This window comes from the organism of the source record quoted next, unplaced genomic scaffold (assembly GCF_019419815.1).
Source record: "Pyrus x bretschneideri cultivar Hongxiangsu unplaced genomic scaffold, Pyrus_bretschneideri_v1 Contig5, whole genome shotgun sequence".
In the NCBI taxonomy this organism is placed as follows: Eukaryota; Viridiplantae; Streptophyta; class Magnoliopsida; order Rosales; family Rosaceae; genus Pyrus; species Pyrus x bretschneideri.
This window is the reverse complement of record NW_025999787.1, coordinates 10,927,772-10,942,269: the sequence shown is the minus strand read 5'-3', so window position 1 is coordinate 10,942,269 and position 14,498 is coordinate 10,927,772. Positions and strand designations below refer to the sequence as shown.

Genomic DNA, 14,498 nt, shown 5'->3' with positions numbered 1-14,498 from the left:
TTCTTATTGTAACGGGGTAGCTAATCGCCTTGCGATGTTTTCTTTTATTGCCGAAATTTTATTCACATCATGATATGTATCTTTGCACTCATAATGTTAATGTGCATGTTTCTACATTGGACGCTTGTCTAATTCCGCATTCTTATTTTCTACTGGATATCTAGTACACCATGTACGATGTGACCTCATGAGTGGCAGTACTGCCTCCTGGTGATTGACTTTCTAATTATAATATGTGGTGTTTCAGGAAGAATGCTAGTTCATAAACAATGACTGTTCATTAATCTTTCAGCTAGCCAGCTTGCCTAGTAAATAGGCATCAGGCATGCCAGTGTAAGCAACAAAACATACTTGAACAAGAAAGATGATGGTATATGACCCTTATCGCTACGGAAGAAGAGCGTCTGGTACACCGGTAAGTTGATCATGACCAATATGCCACAAAGAAAAACTTGACTGATCAACTGTTCTTAAGCTTTGGAATCTATATCCATGGCAACCCTCCTTGTTCCCCATGCTAAGCTCAGTAAGTTTAGCAACGCTGATGTTGCCAAGACGGTATACATAATGCTTGGACTTCTAAATTCCATGACGTCCTGCTCATACCTCTTTGTCACATCCTCTGTCATCACCTTATTAATGAGGGCAAAATCTGTTTCGGATAGCCCCAATTGCCTCTTTATGGTATCAAAGAAGGCGAAAAAGTAGGACGTAATTCTTCAGATCAGCCACATTCTTTGTAAGTTCCACCATGCTTTGAGTGAACTACCACATTGGAGGGCCTCAATTATGCTGTAAACATATTAACTTGGTATTCCCGGGATTGCACGCTGCGTAGTCTTTTATAGGAACATATTGTAATACTACGGTACCAAACTCATAATTTTCAGAATAGCATAGGGATTTGGCATGGAGCAAGCCATGGAGCAAGAAAGAGGATGACCAATCACATTTCTTTAGTTGAAATAGGAATAAAATCACATATTATCTCATTAGGGTAGAGTTCAGAAAGTCATCTTAAGCCCTAAAATCCTCATGGTAGACCATCAATCGGGGGTAATAACAATTTCTAATGGTTCTAATAGCACATTTCTTTTAATATAAATATTGGAAACAGATACAAGCAGATACTGCAAATGCCATTGATTTAAAAGCTACAGAGCTTGGCAGCTTTCCCTTGTCCTTCCTTAGGTAAAGGGCCTGGTATAATGGTAGGTTGAGAAGAACTAAAACCCCACACAGAAGAATTTGCAAAGGCATTTTCTCATAAGCTTCTGCTATTCCTTCTCCAGAGATTGCTTTGTTTAAAAACCCAAGGAAGCAGTACAAATTGAGAATTGCTAGTGTTGCAAGTACGGTAAACATTGGCGACGAATCTCCAAATTCCATAACCTCTTTCTTGTATCGTTCTGACACATCTTCATCATCCACCTTAGATGTTATTACGAATGCTGTATCAGAATATCCAAGCGAGTTTAAAATGGTGTCAATGAAGGCAAATAGGTAGGAACTTGTTCTCTTGTAGAGCCAAATTCGTTGATCGTTCCACCAACCTAAGATTGTGCCACCACACCCCAAAAACTCAACAAAACTCCAAGTGTACTTCGAAATTATCACGTATGCAAATGGTATGAGCCAAGGGCTCGAGACCTAAATCCAGAAAGCAAAACCCTTATTATAAGTTGCAAAAGAAAATATGTATATTTTGACACAAAAACAGTACCTGTGGAAATAAGGAAATGCCGTTGAGGAGGTAAAGGGAAGGGACAATCGAATAAAATAACGTTGCCAAGGAATTCGAACACCAGAAGCAGAAGCAACAATATCCAAGTTGAAGACCAAAGCTAATTTTTCTATGTGCATACCATGCAGGGCTGTATTTAGTGAACAAAATCTGGAAATCGCCTTCTGTCCATCTCTTATGCTGCACAAGAGTCTGAGTTAGCGTAGTTGGGGCTACTCCTAAGAAAGCTTTCCTTGTGGGATTGCAATACACTGATTTCCAACCATGGCATTGGATTGATAGCCCTGTGATCACATCTTCTACCGGACATCCATATTTCAATCCCATCTGCAAATTATAGACATTCATCAAGCTCAATTAGTGTGCAGTTGTGTGTGCGTGCGTTTGCATGCGTGCGTGCGTGTGTGTGTGTGTGTGTGTGTGTGTGTGTGAGAGAGAGAGAAAGAAAGAGAGAGACCTCTTTTCCCCATTGAGTGTTCTCTTCAAATGTACAGCTTGCAAGACTTCTTGAATTTTCTTCTAATTCATGAATTCTACTTTCTTCTCTTTGTCCACTGATCTCCCTTTTCATATCAAACTTCGATCCCTTGATAAACTTTCTCCCGCAAAGAGTCTCTCTTCTGTGAAAGCATCCAGTTCCGACATACATAGTGCCGCCATAACCATCCATGCCATGGAATTCCACCTTTAATCCCCACTCCAACATGTCAATTATAAAGATTAGAATAACTTAACATGAAACTTTTCAATTAAATAAGTTCAATTCTACAGTCTTGTAACTCCATTAACATCTACTCACCTCGAAGATTACGCGTAAAGAATTGCTATACAAGTCATTCTTAGTCATATTTTCAAAATTCTGTGGGAACTGTACGAAGGCAACCTCTTGGCCTTCTTCTTCATCCATGAAGAAACAAAGCGCATCACGTATGGCCATGGAGTTGTTCGAATACATATCGCAGTCTACATTAAGAATGACCTGCCCATTGCTAATGTTTGAAGATACCCTAATCTGCATTAATGTTAAGGATAACATAACAAACAGTGAATGATTATTATCAACAAACATTCTAATATTTGAGGGTTTTGGAAGCACCATTTTTACCTCTCTAAGGGAGACCTAAAGCCAACAAAGCTTCCCGCTTTGCGAAAGTTGGCCATGAATGCCTATCGCATTTAGTCTCTTTTGTAAAAATAAAATAAAATAAAATATCACCGAATAGATGTAAGTTTATAGTTACCAAAGCATTCATAGCGCCAGCTTTGAAGTTATGGTGATGCTTAGGCCTTTTCTCCCGAGCTAAATACACTAAAGTTGGCAATACACACCCTTCAACATCTCTTGAATTAGGGTTTCTCACAAGAATCTAGAAAAAGAGTGTAATTATTACACATCAAATATCAGACAGCAGTGGAAAAGTTTAACTTTTTTTTTTCAATGTTTTACTACATAAAAGACATGGAGTTCTTGAAGTTAACGCAAGACTATAAAATCGAGCGCATTAACGTTCTAAGATTCATACAGCGACCCCACTTAATGGGATAAGGCCCTGTTGTTGTTTACTATGACCCTGAATTGCATTTTTTTTCTTTAAAAGAGATGATTTGAGTATCAAATTAGTTTCATACTCGAAGAATGGTGTCATGGTCACGTCTAGATGAATTTGGATCCCACTGAGAAAAGCCTTTGCATTTTGATCGTACTTCTTCAGAAATTCTGCCTAGCTTCACTGCAGTTTGGATTTGATTTTCCATTTCTTTGTATAATTTCTGTAGCAAAAAAAAAAAAAAAAAAATCAGAAAAACAAGTATCAGACTATCAGTGAACTAATCAATATATATTGGGCTGCACTGCCCAAACTTATTTTTTCACCGTTAATATTTACTTTGAAAGTGTGCACCTCCATGTGCTGTTTTGATGATATATATAAGAAATTGTTATTAGCATTAAAAAATTTAATTATATACTCTAAATTTTTTATATTTAAAACAAATACTCTTAGAGCAACTTTATCCCATCTCAATTGCCGATGGAATTGGATAATTTTATCCCCCAAAGCCCAAAAACCCTTCTCCATGCCAGCCCAAAAAAGTCGGGCTACATGTGGGCCCATCCATTATGGACAAAGTATCAGTCAGGGATAGCTCATCTGTGTGCCTGAGTCTATCTGACGTCAAGCTGATATCAGCCACATTTATATTCACTAAGTTAATAATTGCCTTTGTCCAATTGTCTCAACAATTATTACATTAAAGAAGGATGCAATTGCTCTTATAAAGAGTGCACGATTAAAATTTTAAAATGTCAATAGTAATTCTCTTTTTAAATGTATAAACAATATTAAAAAAGAAGAGCCAAAACACAGTAAGAAAATACAAAGCACTTACATTTGTTTACCACGTTTTGTATTGCCAGCTGCATTTTGTTTTATTTTTTCAAATTTATGCCTACTTCCAATTTCACTTATATTAAGATGCACACGTACAAATAATTTAGTGAATAAAATTTATAAATTAAAAAAAATGTGTATAAATTTGAACATTATTATCTCAATCATACCCATAGGCAAATTTTCCAAATACACATGAAAAATTTTCCTTGTGGTCAATGACCAAAATAATGACTCGAAAATTGTCAAAATACTCATAGCTGATATATATATATATATATTTATAAAGCGATATGTTAGGGGGTGAAAATCCTAATTTACAAAAAAGATATATTTTGGTTTAAAAGAAAGGCATATTGCGAATTGAGCAGTGGTAAGTAGATCATATTTTTTTAGTCAAATTGACAATAATATGATGTGTCATAAATAGAAAATTAACACGTTAATTAATACTTACCTAATAATCCAATCATCAGCAACCATGTTATATAAAGGGAATTGTTATTAACATTCCAAAAATCTCATTTGGCACTCTAAATTTTCAATAATTAAAAAGAAAAATAGTAAAATACACTTGTGAGGAGTATAGAATGAGATTTGAGATTTTTAAAATGTTAATAATAGTTCTCTATACTAATTATAAAATATACTTGGAAGAGTTGATCTCCCTAACATTACCTTACTAATTTATATTCAATTAGCCTTCACAACTAATACTTAGAAGAAACGTTGCAGTAAGTGGTTAAAAACATTCAACATTACACGTAATGATACCCCACAATGATGCTTGACCCTCTTGAGAAAACAACAAGCAAACGTGAGAAAACCCAGAACTAATGCTTGCCCTTTTGAGAAAAGCAGAAAATAAGCATGATTGACTGACGGACTTAGTCTTTATCATTACGATTCTTCTTAGCTTTTTGACCGGCCACGAATATTATAAAAAATTCTGAATTTGATCCACTACAGAATATCTTTGTGTTACCTTAATAACCCAGAAATCTTTAGCCTGATGATGATCAATTGCATCAGCAGATACTGTGACAAAATAAGCAGCAGGTGACCTTTGCTCCACTCTGTACCTCTTGCAATATGGTATCCAATGCTTTGCAAATTCAGCGGCCTCCAAGAGAGCATAGTATGTAAGTTCCGACCCGCCATCATCGGACAGATAGACGCTCAGCTTCTCCGGCGGGTAATCATAAGCCATCATTGACAGAACCGTGTTAATCACCATAATTGGCGGCTCTATGGTTGGGTCCGCTGTGCACACAAATACATCCACTCCCGGCAACTCATTTTCATATCTGTTCATGTAACCCCAATATGTCATCAGGTCAAATTTTATGAAGGAAAACTTAGTATTCGGTTCTTAGTTACTAATGTTCATTGACTGAATCTTATTAGTTTTCAAATTTTGATTAGAGTCTCTAGTATTAATATGATAATGAATTTACATGTTTATTACATATTTTTTTAAATAAAAATTAGTAATTGATTTAAAGTTTTAGTACTCACACCTCTATTAAACTCCTAATTAATTTTCAATTCAAAAATTTCCAAAATAAATTAATTAATTAAATTAGAATAAGTTTGTACCCATTAGTTTTTTATAAAAATATTCTCAACTTTTTTTAATCTTAAATGTACCCATTCTTAAATATATCAATTTGTTATATGTAAAATGTATCATTTTTTTAATATAAATGTACAAATTTTTTAAACAAAAAGTACCCAAATTTTTAATATAAAATCCATTAAAAAAAAATCAATCCATTTTTAAAGTTATATAGGTACATCATTTTTTTTTCGTTGATTTGAGAATGTATCTATGTCAAGTTTAATCGAAGAAATTTACTAATGTTATTAAGTCTAATATCTTCTTCTTTTTTCTGTGTTTCAAAGAATGTATTCATGCTTTGGTACAATAATTTCTTTTGTTAATTTTGATGAATGTATCTATATATATATATATATATATATACACACACACACACACAATATAATAGAGAGTATAATTTATATTTTATTATTTTTAATCCCGTAAATTATGGGTTATATTTAAAATCTCATTAATATAAACAAATACAATTTTCAATTTTTAATTTTTAATTTTAAAATATAATAATTTACACTATTACATTAATGTCAGGGACTTCGATCAAAAACTAAAAGCAGACAAGATTTCAGTCAAAAAAATATTAATAGTTAAGGATCGCATCCAAAGTAATCATTTTATGAACCACGGTTGTCAAATAACAAATAACAAACTAACATGAAGTAATTGATATACCTTTGAGAAAGCCTATCTTTGAAGGTGTGCCTATACACACGGTTCCATCGGGTGGCTTGAGTAAGGATCCAGTAAAAACCAAACCATATCTCAGCACCCAAAAGTCCAATCCAAGCAAACCTTCCATCTTCTCCTTCTTTTGGTATGTGACTCAATCTATAAACCCAAATCAAACATATTCCTGCAAATATAGATGCTGCAAAAACCCTATACAGGACTGTTCCCTTTGCTCTCCTCGTCTCGAACAATGGTACGTACCCTTCATTTCCCATCTAGTTCAGACTCTCTCTCAACTCAACGCTCTCTCTCTCTCTCTCTTTCCATCCTAAATAATAGCTTTTTTTTGTTAATATCCTAAATAATAGATAAAGGCATATGTGGTTACATATACTTGTAAGCTACAGCCTAACATTCTTGACAATTTAATCCATATGATGTGACTTCCACCAATGACAAAAAAGCACTTATTGGAATATTCAATTTTTAATGTTATTGTAGTCAGTGCACTGAAATGACACTCAGAAGGGCAGCTCACCCCTAGCAAAAGTACCTTTCAAAGGCATGGATAGGTAAATAAGTGGTGACTCACCATGTTCCAGAGGCCATCACCAAAACGCAAGGCTTGGACAATCGAGCTAAAAAATCTATAAAAGCGGCAAGGGACATCATAGACAATGACACTCAACCAATCAATCAAAAGACCTTCAACTTTGCTCTCAAAAAAGCAAGAAACTAGAAAGTTTTAGTTTGTCCATTCTCTGTTCTTTTAGTCATAGATTCACCATAGAAAGCTATCTTTTATCAAGTTTTAGAAGCACTACCACTTTTCCCCAGCGTTGTAGTATCGAATCCCTTTAGTAAACCCGTTTTACCTTTCATTCTCCAAAGATTACAACCCATGTAAAACAAAAAGAGAAATGGTCGCAAGAAGATGAACCTTGCCTGACAAGGTTATAATCTTGCCCAACTATTTTTTGTTTGTACTTACATAAAGTGGATCTACTATTTAAATGCATCTTCCTTTGTGTTTTAAATCATTTTCAACTGATTTTCATTCAATGTTCATCTATGATTAATTTGGTTAAACTAATTAACCTTGCTTCTTTAGTGTTAACTGTCATCAAAGAAATAGTTGGAAGGCGTTGAACCCCTTTATCTGGACTTACAATATTATGAGTAAAAGTCCTTGTTTACAAGGCAAGAAAAAGAACTTTATACAAACTTAACTCATCTGTAAAAATCCAGTAAGCTCAAGAAGTATAAGTAACTTGTGCGCAAGTAATCAACCCAGTTAATAAACAAAAAATAACAATTTGTTATACAAAGATAACAGTGGCAGGCTCAGATCCATGTTAGTTTTGATTGTGAGCCTTAAGGCCTAACAAAGGCCCCACAAAGGCACCTTTCAAACTAATAGCAAACTCATATTGCAGCACACCAAGCAACAAACCTTGCCCGACAAGCAAGACCTTAGGGAGTTGTGCGAGGGACAAATCTAGCCCGAACATAGTTTTGGCATGCCCAATGGAACTTATTTTGTGATATTGTATGCCAAGACGAAGGAAGGATCGAACTTTCAGGTGGAAAGTCGAATTTGGGCAACCTCTTTCCAACAGAAGTAGGCATGATAGATCACTCAGAAGACTTTCCTTCACTGCACGGCCCCAGAATGTTAGAGAGCCCGACCTTTTTCTGAGAAGTTGGGTGGAAAGGTTACTAATGAAGATCTACAAGCCACCATGGTGCAAGTATTGAAGAGTATGGAGAAGATCTCTCTGGAGACCACAGGAAAAGTTAACAGGTTGTGTTCCTTAACAGGAACGCTACAAAGAAAGTTCAAGTTAGAGTACTCCACACCGAAAGATGGTTACAATAGGGAAAGCTAGATAGAGACAGCCAGACCTATAGAGAGAAGCTTTTTCGGGCATCAATCATAGCCCAAAGTGGGGGACTTCCTATCCCCCACATAATAATATGACTAATCACAACAACTCAGGAATAAACTGACAGAATTAAGGAGGATGGTAGTACAAAATGCTTAACTACAAACTCGCCTGATAGTTAGGATAACATATCATAAGCGAGTACATTGATGAGCATAATATTTTCCCTCTCAATTTCAAGATGCCCATGTTCCCAACTTTTAGTGAGGAACACTGTACTGTGTCTTCCAGATATCACATTTTCAAGTTTTCAAATCGTTGTGTGGCATTTAAGGACAACCCCGACTACAAACTATTTGGAAACTCACTGGTAGGCTTGGCTTCCCAATGGTACTCTATATTACCCCTTAATTCCATTGCCAACTGGGGGCAAATGAAGATGGCATTTCATGAGCAGTTCTATAGGGTGGAACCTGGAATGATCATTAATGATCTGGTGGAAGTAATGCAATATGAACATGAGCCTACGAAGGATTTTATGATGAGATTCAGGAAGACCAGGATGAGATGCTAGTTCCCAATCAACCATGCTCAACTCATAGCTATTGCCTAGAAGGCTTTGAGACTACTCCTAAGGAAGAAGTTCTATGATGTATAGTTTAACGAGCTTCAAGAGCTGGTGACTGAGGCCACTAAGTATGAGAAGCTGTTAGCAGAAGAACAGCAAGTGAAGCATTCATCTAAAGTGCCCCGTTTTTATAAAGCAAAACACTAATACATCAGCTGGAGTTTGAAGGCCTAGAGATGGGAGAAAATGATAACAGCCAGGAAGAAGGGATAGAATTGTGTGTTGTAAAGATGACCACTCATTGGACTTGAGTAACAATATGACCTAAACTAACTAATTTAGACGTCGTTTGAACAGCAACTTTGGCCCTAGCTTTCTCCATTTCATATCACCTGTTACCAATTGGACTCTAAACTCTTTTCTTATTGTAACGGGGTAGCTAATCGCCTTGCGATTTTTCTTTTATTGCGGAAATTTTATTCACATCATGATATGTATCTTTGCACTCAAAATGTTAATGTGCATGTTTCTACATTGGACGCTTGTCTAATTCCGCATTCTTATTTTCTACTGGATATCTAGTACACCATGTACGACGCGACCTCATCAGTCGCAGTACTGCCTCCTGGTGGTAGACTTTCTAATTATAATATGTGGTGTTTCAGGAAGAATACTAGTTCATAAACACTGACTGTTCATTAATCTTTCAGCTAGCTAGCTTTCCTAGTAAATAGGCATCAGGCATGCCAGTGTAAGCAACAAAACAGACTTGAAGATGACAGATGATGGTATATGACCCTTATCGCTGCGGAAGAAGAGCGCCTGGTACACCGGTAAGTTGATCATGACCAATATGCCACAAAGAAAAACTTGACTGATCAACTGCTCTGAAGCTTCGGAATCTATATCCATGGCAACCCTCTTTGTTCCCCATACTAAGCTTAATAAGTTTAGCAACGCTGATGTTGCCAAGACGGTATACATAATGCTTGGACTTCCAAATTCCATTACCTCCTGCTCATACCTCTTTGTCACATCCTCTGTCATCACCTTATCAGTGAGGGCAAAATCTGTTTCGGATAGCCCCAATTGCCTCTTTATGGTATCGAAGAAGGCAAAAAAGTAGGAAGTAATTCTTCGGATCAGCCACATTCTTTGTAAGTTCCACCATGCTTTGAGTGAACTACCACATTGGAGGGCCTCAATAATGCTGTAAACATTCTTGGCCACAAAAACATAAGCAAATGCTAGGAACCATGGACTTGACATCTGAAAACATCAATTAGAAGCAATCAGTTAATTTAAATGACCTTCATATGAGCAGCATGCCAATGACCATTTGGTCTTCTAGCACTCAGTCTCCACTTTGTAGGAGGAGGTACTGAGTTCAAATCTTATACTCAACAAAATTGTTGATAAAAGAAAACATACAAGGGGAAGTGGTATTCTGCTCACTCCTCTTCTCCCATGCAATTTCTATTCATTTATGGTCTTTCGATTGAATAAATTAAAGCAGAAGCCAGGGACAAAAATCAATGCTGTACAGGAGGAAAGAGTTGTGCGGAAATCATTTTTCTGTATAAATAACTAGCTCATAAAGGAAATCCATCCCTCTAATATCAAGAAGAGTGAGATTGAGGTACCTTTGGGAACAAGGGAATGCCATGGAGCAAGCAAAGTGGAGGAACAGCCACATAACACATAGTTGGGAAGGAAAGTGGTGCCCACAAAAGGTAGAGACAATATCCCATTTGGGCACCCAACATTATCTTTCCATGCCCATATATGAAAGGGCAATACCTGGAGAAAAATATCTGAAACAAGCCCTCACACCACCTTTTTTGCTGAATAAGTGCTAAATCCAAAGTATTTGGAGAAATACCTAGAAACCCTTTTCTCTCTGGATTGTAATAGATTGACTTCCACCCCCTACATTGGATCGCCAAGCCAGAAACTATATCTTCAACCGGGCATCCATATATCAGTCCCATCTGCATTAAAAACAACATATATTTCATCGTGATATTTGGGTCTGGTATTTGGAAATAGGGAATGAGTACGAAGAGAAAGAGGGAGAGAGAGAGACAGAGACCTCTTTGCCCCATTTAGTACCCTTTTCATAGCTACAAGTGATAAGAGCTTTTGCAGATTCCTCCAACTCTTGGATACTTCTGTCAATAGTATTTTGGCTCTCTGTATTCCGTTGTCCCCTATAATCCTTGGTATATTTCTTTCCGAAAAGACATTCTCTTCGATGGAAACATCCGGTGCCACAAAACAAGGCCGCGCCGTATCCACCCAACCCAGCAAGCTCAACCTTTATGCATGACAACCCAAACCAGAACATGTTAGTCCAGTAAAAACCGTGTAACTTTCTTTACTAATAATTTAAAAGTGCAAAGCTACAACCACAATCTGTGTCTCTCACCGCATTAATTACAAAACATCCACTTCCATAGATATCGTCCTTGGTGAGATTGTTGTAGTTTTGGGGATGTTGCACGAAAGCAATCTCGTGGCCATACTTGCCGTCCAAGAAAAAGCATAATGCCTCTCGTATTGAGTCTGCGTTGTTTGCGTACATGTCACAATCCAGGAGGAGGATGAAGGGTGCCTTGCTTATTTCTGATGACACTCTCAGCTGCACAACAACAAAAAATAACCTTTTGCATTTTGCATAACACAAAACTTTAGTAAAATTAATATTGGAAGAGCTAATGATTTTTAATCAAACACAAATTTGCCTAAAACGAGAAGATCCATTATTAGTGTCTACAATTGATTTCTTCCGTGTAGTCGTGATCGATAGGGTCTCATTGGTAATGTTCATCCTGATTCCTGAGCTAGGATCTAACTCTCCATGAATTCATAGTTGTGCACAATTTCTCATGCAGCGAAATTCTCATCAGTACAAGTCAACTGAGAACATATGAGGGTAAAATATACACAAGTTATGCGCAGATACAAATTAAAATTAGTAGGAGCAATGTAGTTGGAACTTGGATGTAAGGAAGCTAAAGCTAACCAGTGCATTCACAGCTCCTGCTTTGAAGTGGTGAGGCTGTTGGGGTCTTTTTTCTCGTGACACATACACCATTGTCGCCAACCGGCATCCATCATTATCCATGGCGTTCGTGTCTCTTCCATCAGTTATAATCTTCAAAAGAAACGAAAGGGACAGAGCAATCAAACAAAAAAGAGTGACAAAAAGTAATGGGCAAAGATCAGTTCATTCAAAGAATTGCATACTTGCACAATTGGCTGATGATCATTCTTTGCTACTTTGAGGTTCCATTCTGAGAACCCTTTGTGTTGCATCTTTGTTTCTTCGGGAATCTTGCCCGTTTCAACAGCAGATTCAATCCGATTCTTCATATCTTCGTAAAGTTTCTTTGAAAACATGTAAGTGTGAGTCAGTCAGTACGTTACATGGATGTCCTATCTAAAACAAAGAAAACTGAAAACGAAATTGTCACCTAACGAACCCTATAGCTGCACTCGGCATTTTTTTACCTTGATTTCCAACCATTCCTGACCATACTTTACGTCATGCACATCAGAGTGCAGGGCAAAGTAGGCCTGTGGAGACCTTGGCTCAATGTTGAACTTTTTACAGAAGGGAGTCCAGTACTTAGCGAAACTGGCGGCCTCTAAGAGCGCGTAGAAAGTGAACTCCGAACCGCCATCATCAGAAACGTAAACATTCAATTTCTCAGTTGGATAATTGTAGGCCAGGACTGATAACAAAGTGTTGACCACCAAAGTTGGTGGCTCCATTTTGGGGTCTGCAGTGCATATAAAAATGTCAACACCTGGTAACTTGTCCTCATATCTGCAAAATATTCAAAGAAATATAATCTTTATTGGTTAGAAAATCATAACTGCACTCTTATATGTTTTACGTTTTTATTTTTTATTTGATTTAATTATTCAAAGGAGAATCAAAGGTAGAGAAACAAGAGAACTGCAGTTGCAGCAGGAGAAAACATGAGCCTAGAAATCACTATCCTTTATTGAGGAAGTTTTAACTAAATCTTTCATTAATGTTCATTTTTTACGAAAAATCACATTTTATTTTTTTCACTAAAACACACCATATTTCGTTAAGGACCCATTTATTTATAACATTTGAATCATATAAATCAAAGAAAAACCAGGTGATTGACCGAACTAAACAAAAGTGCGCAAAAAGAGAAAGATGTGTGCGAAGATTATTTATCTGTTTTTAAACCAACTGTATACTATTAACTGTATGAACTTAAGATGGAGGGGTAGCAAACCTGTGAGAAAGCCTGTCCTTGAAAGGTCGACGATAGGTAACGTCCCATCGGACAGACTGAGTTATAATCCAGTACAGGCTAAACCAGAACTCAGCTATGAGCATGCCAATCCAAGCCCATCTTCCTGCCTCTCCTGGTTTTGGGATGTTTGTTACTCTATACACCCATATCAAACATATACCCACCAGTATTGTTGACGCAAATACTCTATATATACCCCTAAACCTTGCACTTGTGCTCTCAAACAACGGAAGACTACTCTCTTCTCCTTCTCCACCACTCTCCTGCTTGCCCATCTCTCTGTTTCTTCACTCTCTCTGGTTGGATGAAGAGAGTTGGTTCATTTGTTTATACATATATGTATAATATATATATTTAAAGTAAAATAATGCTGACGTACCAAACAGTCTTTATATGGGACGAGAATTGTCTGCACTTCCATTTTTTATGTCCTCGCGTGTCCTTCTGTTTGTGTGGTCACGGTTAAGCCACGTCAACATTTTATATTACTATTCATTTTTATCATATTATCTTTATAAAAAAAAATAATATAAAATATTGACGTGACTTAACCGTGATCACACAAAACATGAGGGCACAAGAGGGCATCAGACAATCCTTGTCCCTTTATATGATGCCGATGATTGAGTAAGCTGCGAAACTAAATTTGTAGATAGAATTTTATAAATTAAATAACATTGAAATTGAAAATTAGATTCTTACTTAAGCGTTGATAAACGTACATATTTTTTATTGGTGACACATCATAGTTTATAAATTTTGTTTACAAATTTAGTTTATCTAGCATTACTCAATTGAGTATGTATGTTTGAATATGCGGTCTTGATTCATACCAAACAAAATAAGGGTAATGCTATACAGACTAAATTAGTAGATAAAATTAAATTAAATGACATGTCACCAATAATAAATGCGCATGTTAATTCAATCATCAACTTTCACGTCATTTAATTTACAAAATTTTATCTACAAATTCAATCTCTGCAACATTACATGTAAAACAATGTTTCGGACATATAATGTTGAATCTTTTTTCGTTCACAACACTGCTACTTGTAACACATAGATTGATCACATTACTTATTAAATTTTATAGACATCACTATTTAATTAGTGCATGTTATGAGTATTTAATTGTATCTCCAACCCAAAAGGCATTATATATCCATGGGTCAATGGAACTGGCATTTAACCACGATCGCGCATATGGTGCATGAACACCAAACAGCCTCAAAACACACCCACCCCCATCCATATCCCCCGCCCCAAAGGCATTATCCATTGGTCAATGGAACTGGCATTTAGCGACGATCGCCCAT

At 36.5% G+C, this 14,498-nt stretch overlaps 2 protein-coding genes across 4 annotated transcripts; both read right to left on the bottom strand.

Moving 5' to 3' along the window:
- Positions 1-39: 39 nt before the first annotated feature.
- LOC108865360 (cellulose synthase-like protein E1) lies at positions 40-6,780 on the bottom strand. 3 transcript variants are annotated; one of them, XM_048568863.1, is made up of 9 exons: positions 6,428-6,780; positions 5,120-5,441; positions 3,374-3,514; positions 2,986-3,111; positions 2,544-2,756; positions 2,202-2,429; positions 1,724-2,071; positions 1,554-1,650; positions 40-1,451 (listed from the first exon to the last, which is right to left on the bottom strand). In XM_048568863.1, exons 1-9 carry the CDS (start codon positions 6,697-6,699, stop codon positions 1,096-1,098), a joined length of 2,103 nt encoding a protein of 700 aa, XP_048424820.1. In that variant the 5' UTR covers positions 6,700-6,780; the 3' UTR covers positions 40-1,095. The 3 variants fall into 3 exon arrangements, with proteins under 3 accessions (XP_048424820.1, XP_018501378.2, XP_048424821.1); XM_018645862.2 differs by having other exon boundaries at positions 40-1,650; XM_048568864.1 differs by lacking the exon at positions 2,986-3,111 and having other exon boundaries at positions 40-1,650.
- Positions 6,781-9,314: 2,534 nt separating this feature from the next.
- Positions 9,315-13,504, bottom strand: LOC103940710 (cellulose synthase-like protein E6). Its single transcript, XM_018645861.2, has 8 exons — positions 13,159-13,504; positions 12,392-12,710; positions 12,128-12,268; positions 11,904-12,035; positions 11,307-11,519; positions 10,971-11,195; positions 10,522-10,869; positions 9,315-10,147 (listed from the first exon to the last, which is right to left on the bottom strand). Exons 1-8 carry the CDS (start codon positions 13,452-13,454, stop codon positions 9,602-9,604), a joined length of 2,220 nt encoding a protein of 739 aa, XP_018501377.2. The 5' UTR covers positions 13,455-13,504; the 3' UTR covers positions 9,315-9,601.
- Between the last annotated feature and the right edge of the window lie 994 nt (positions 13,505-14,498).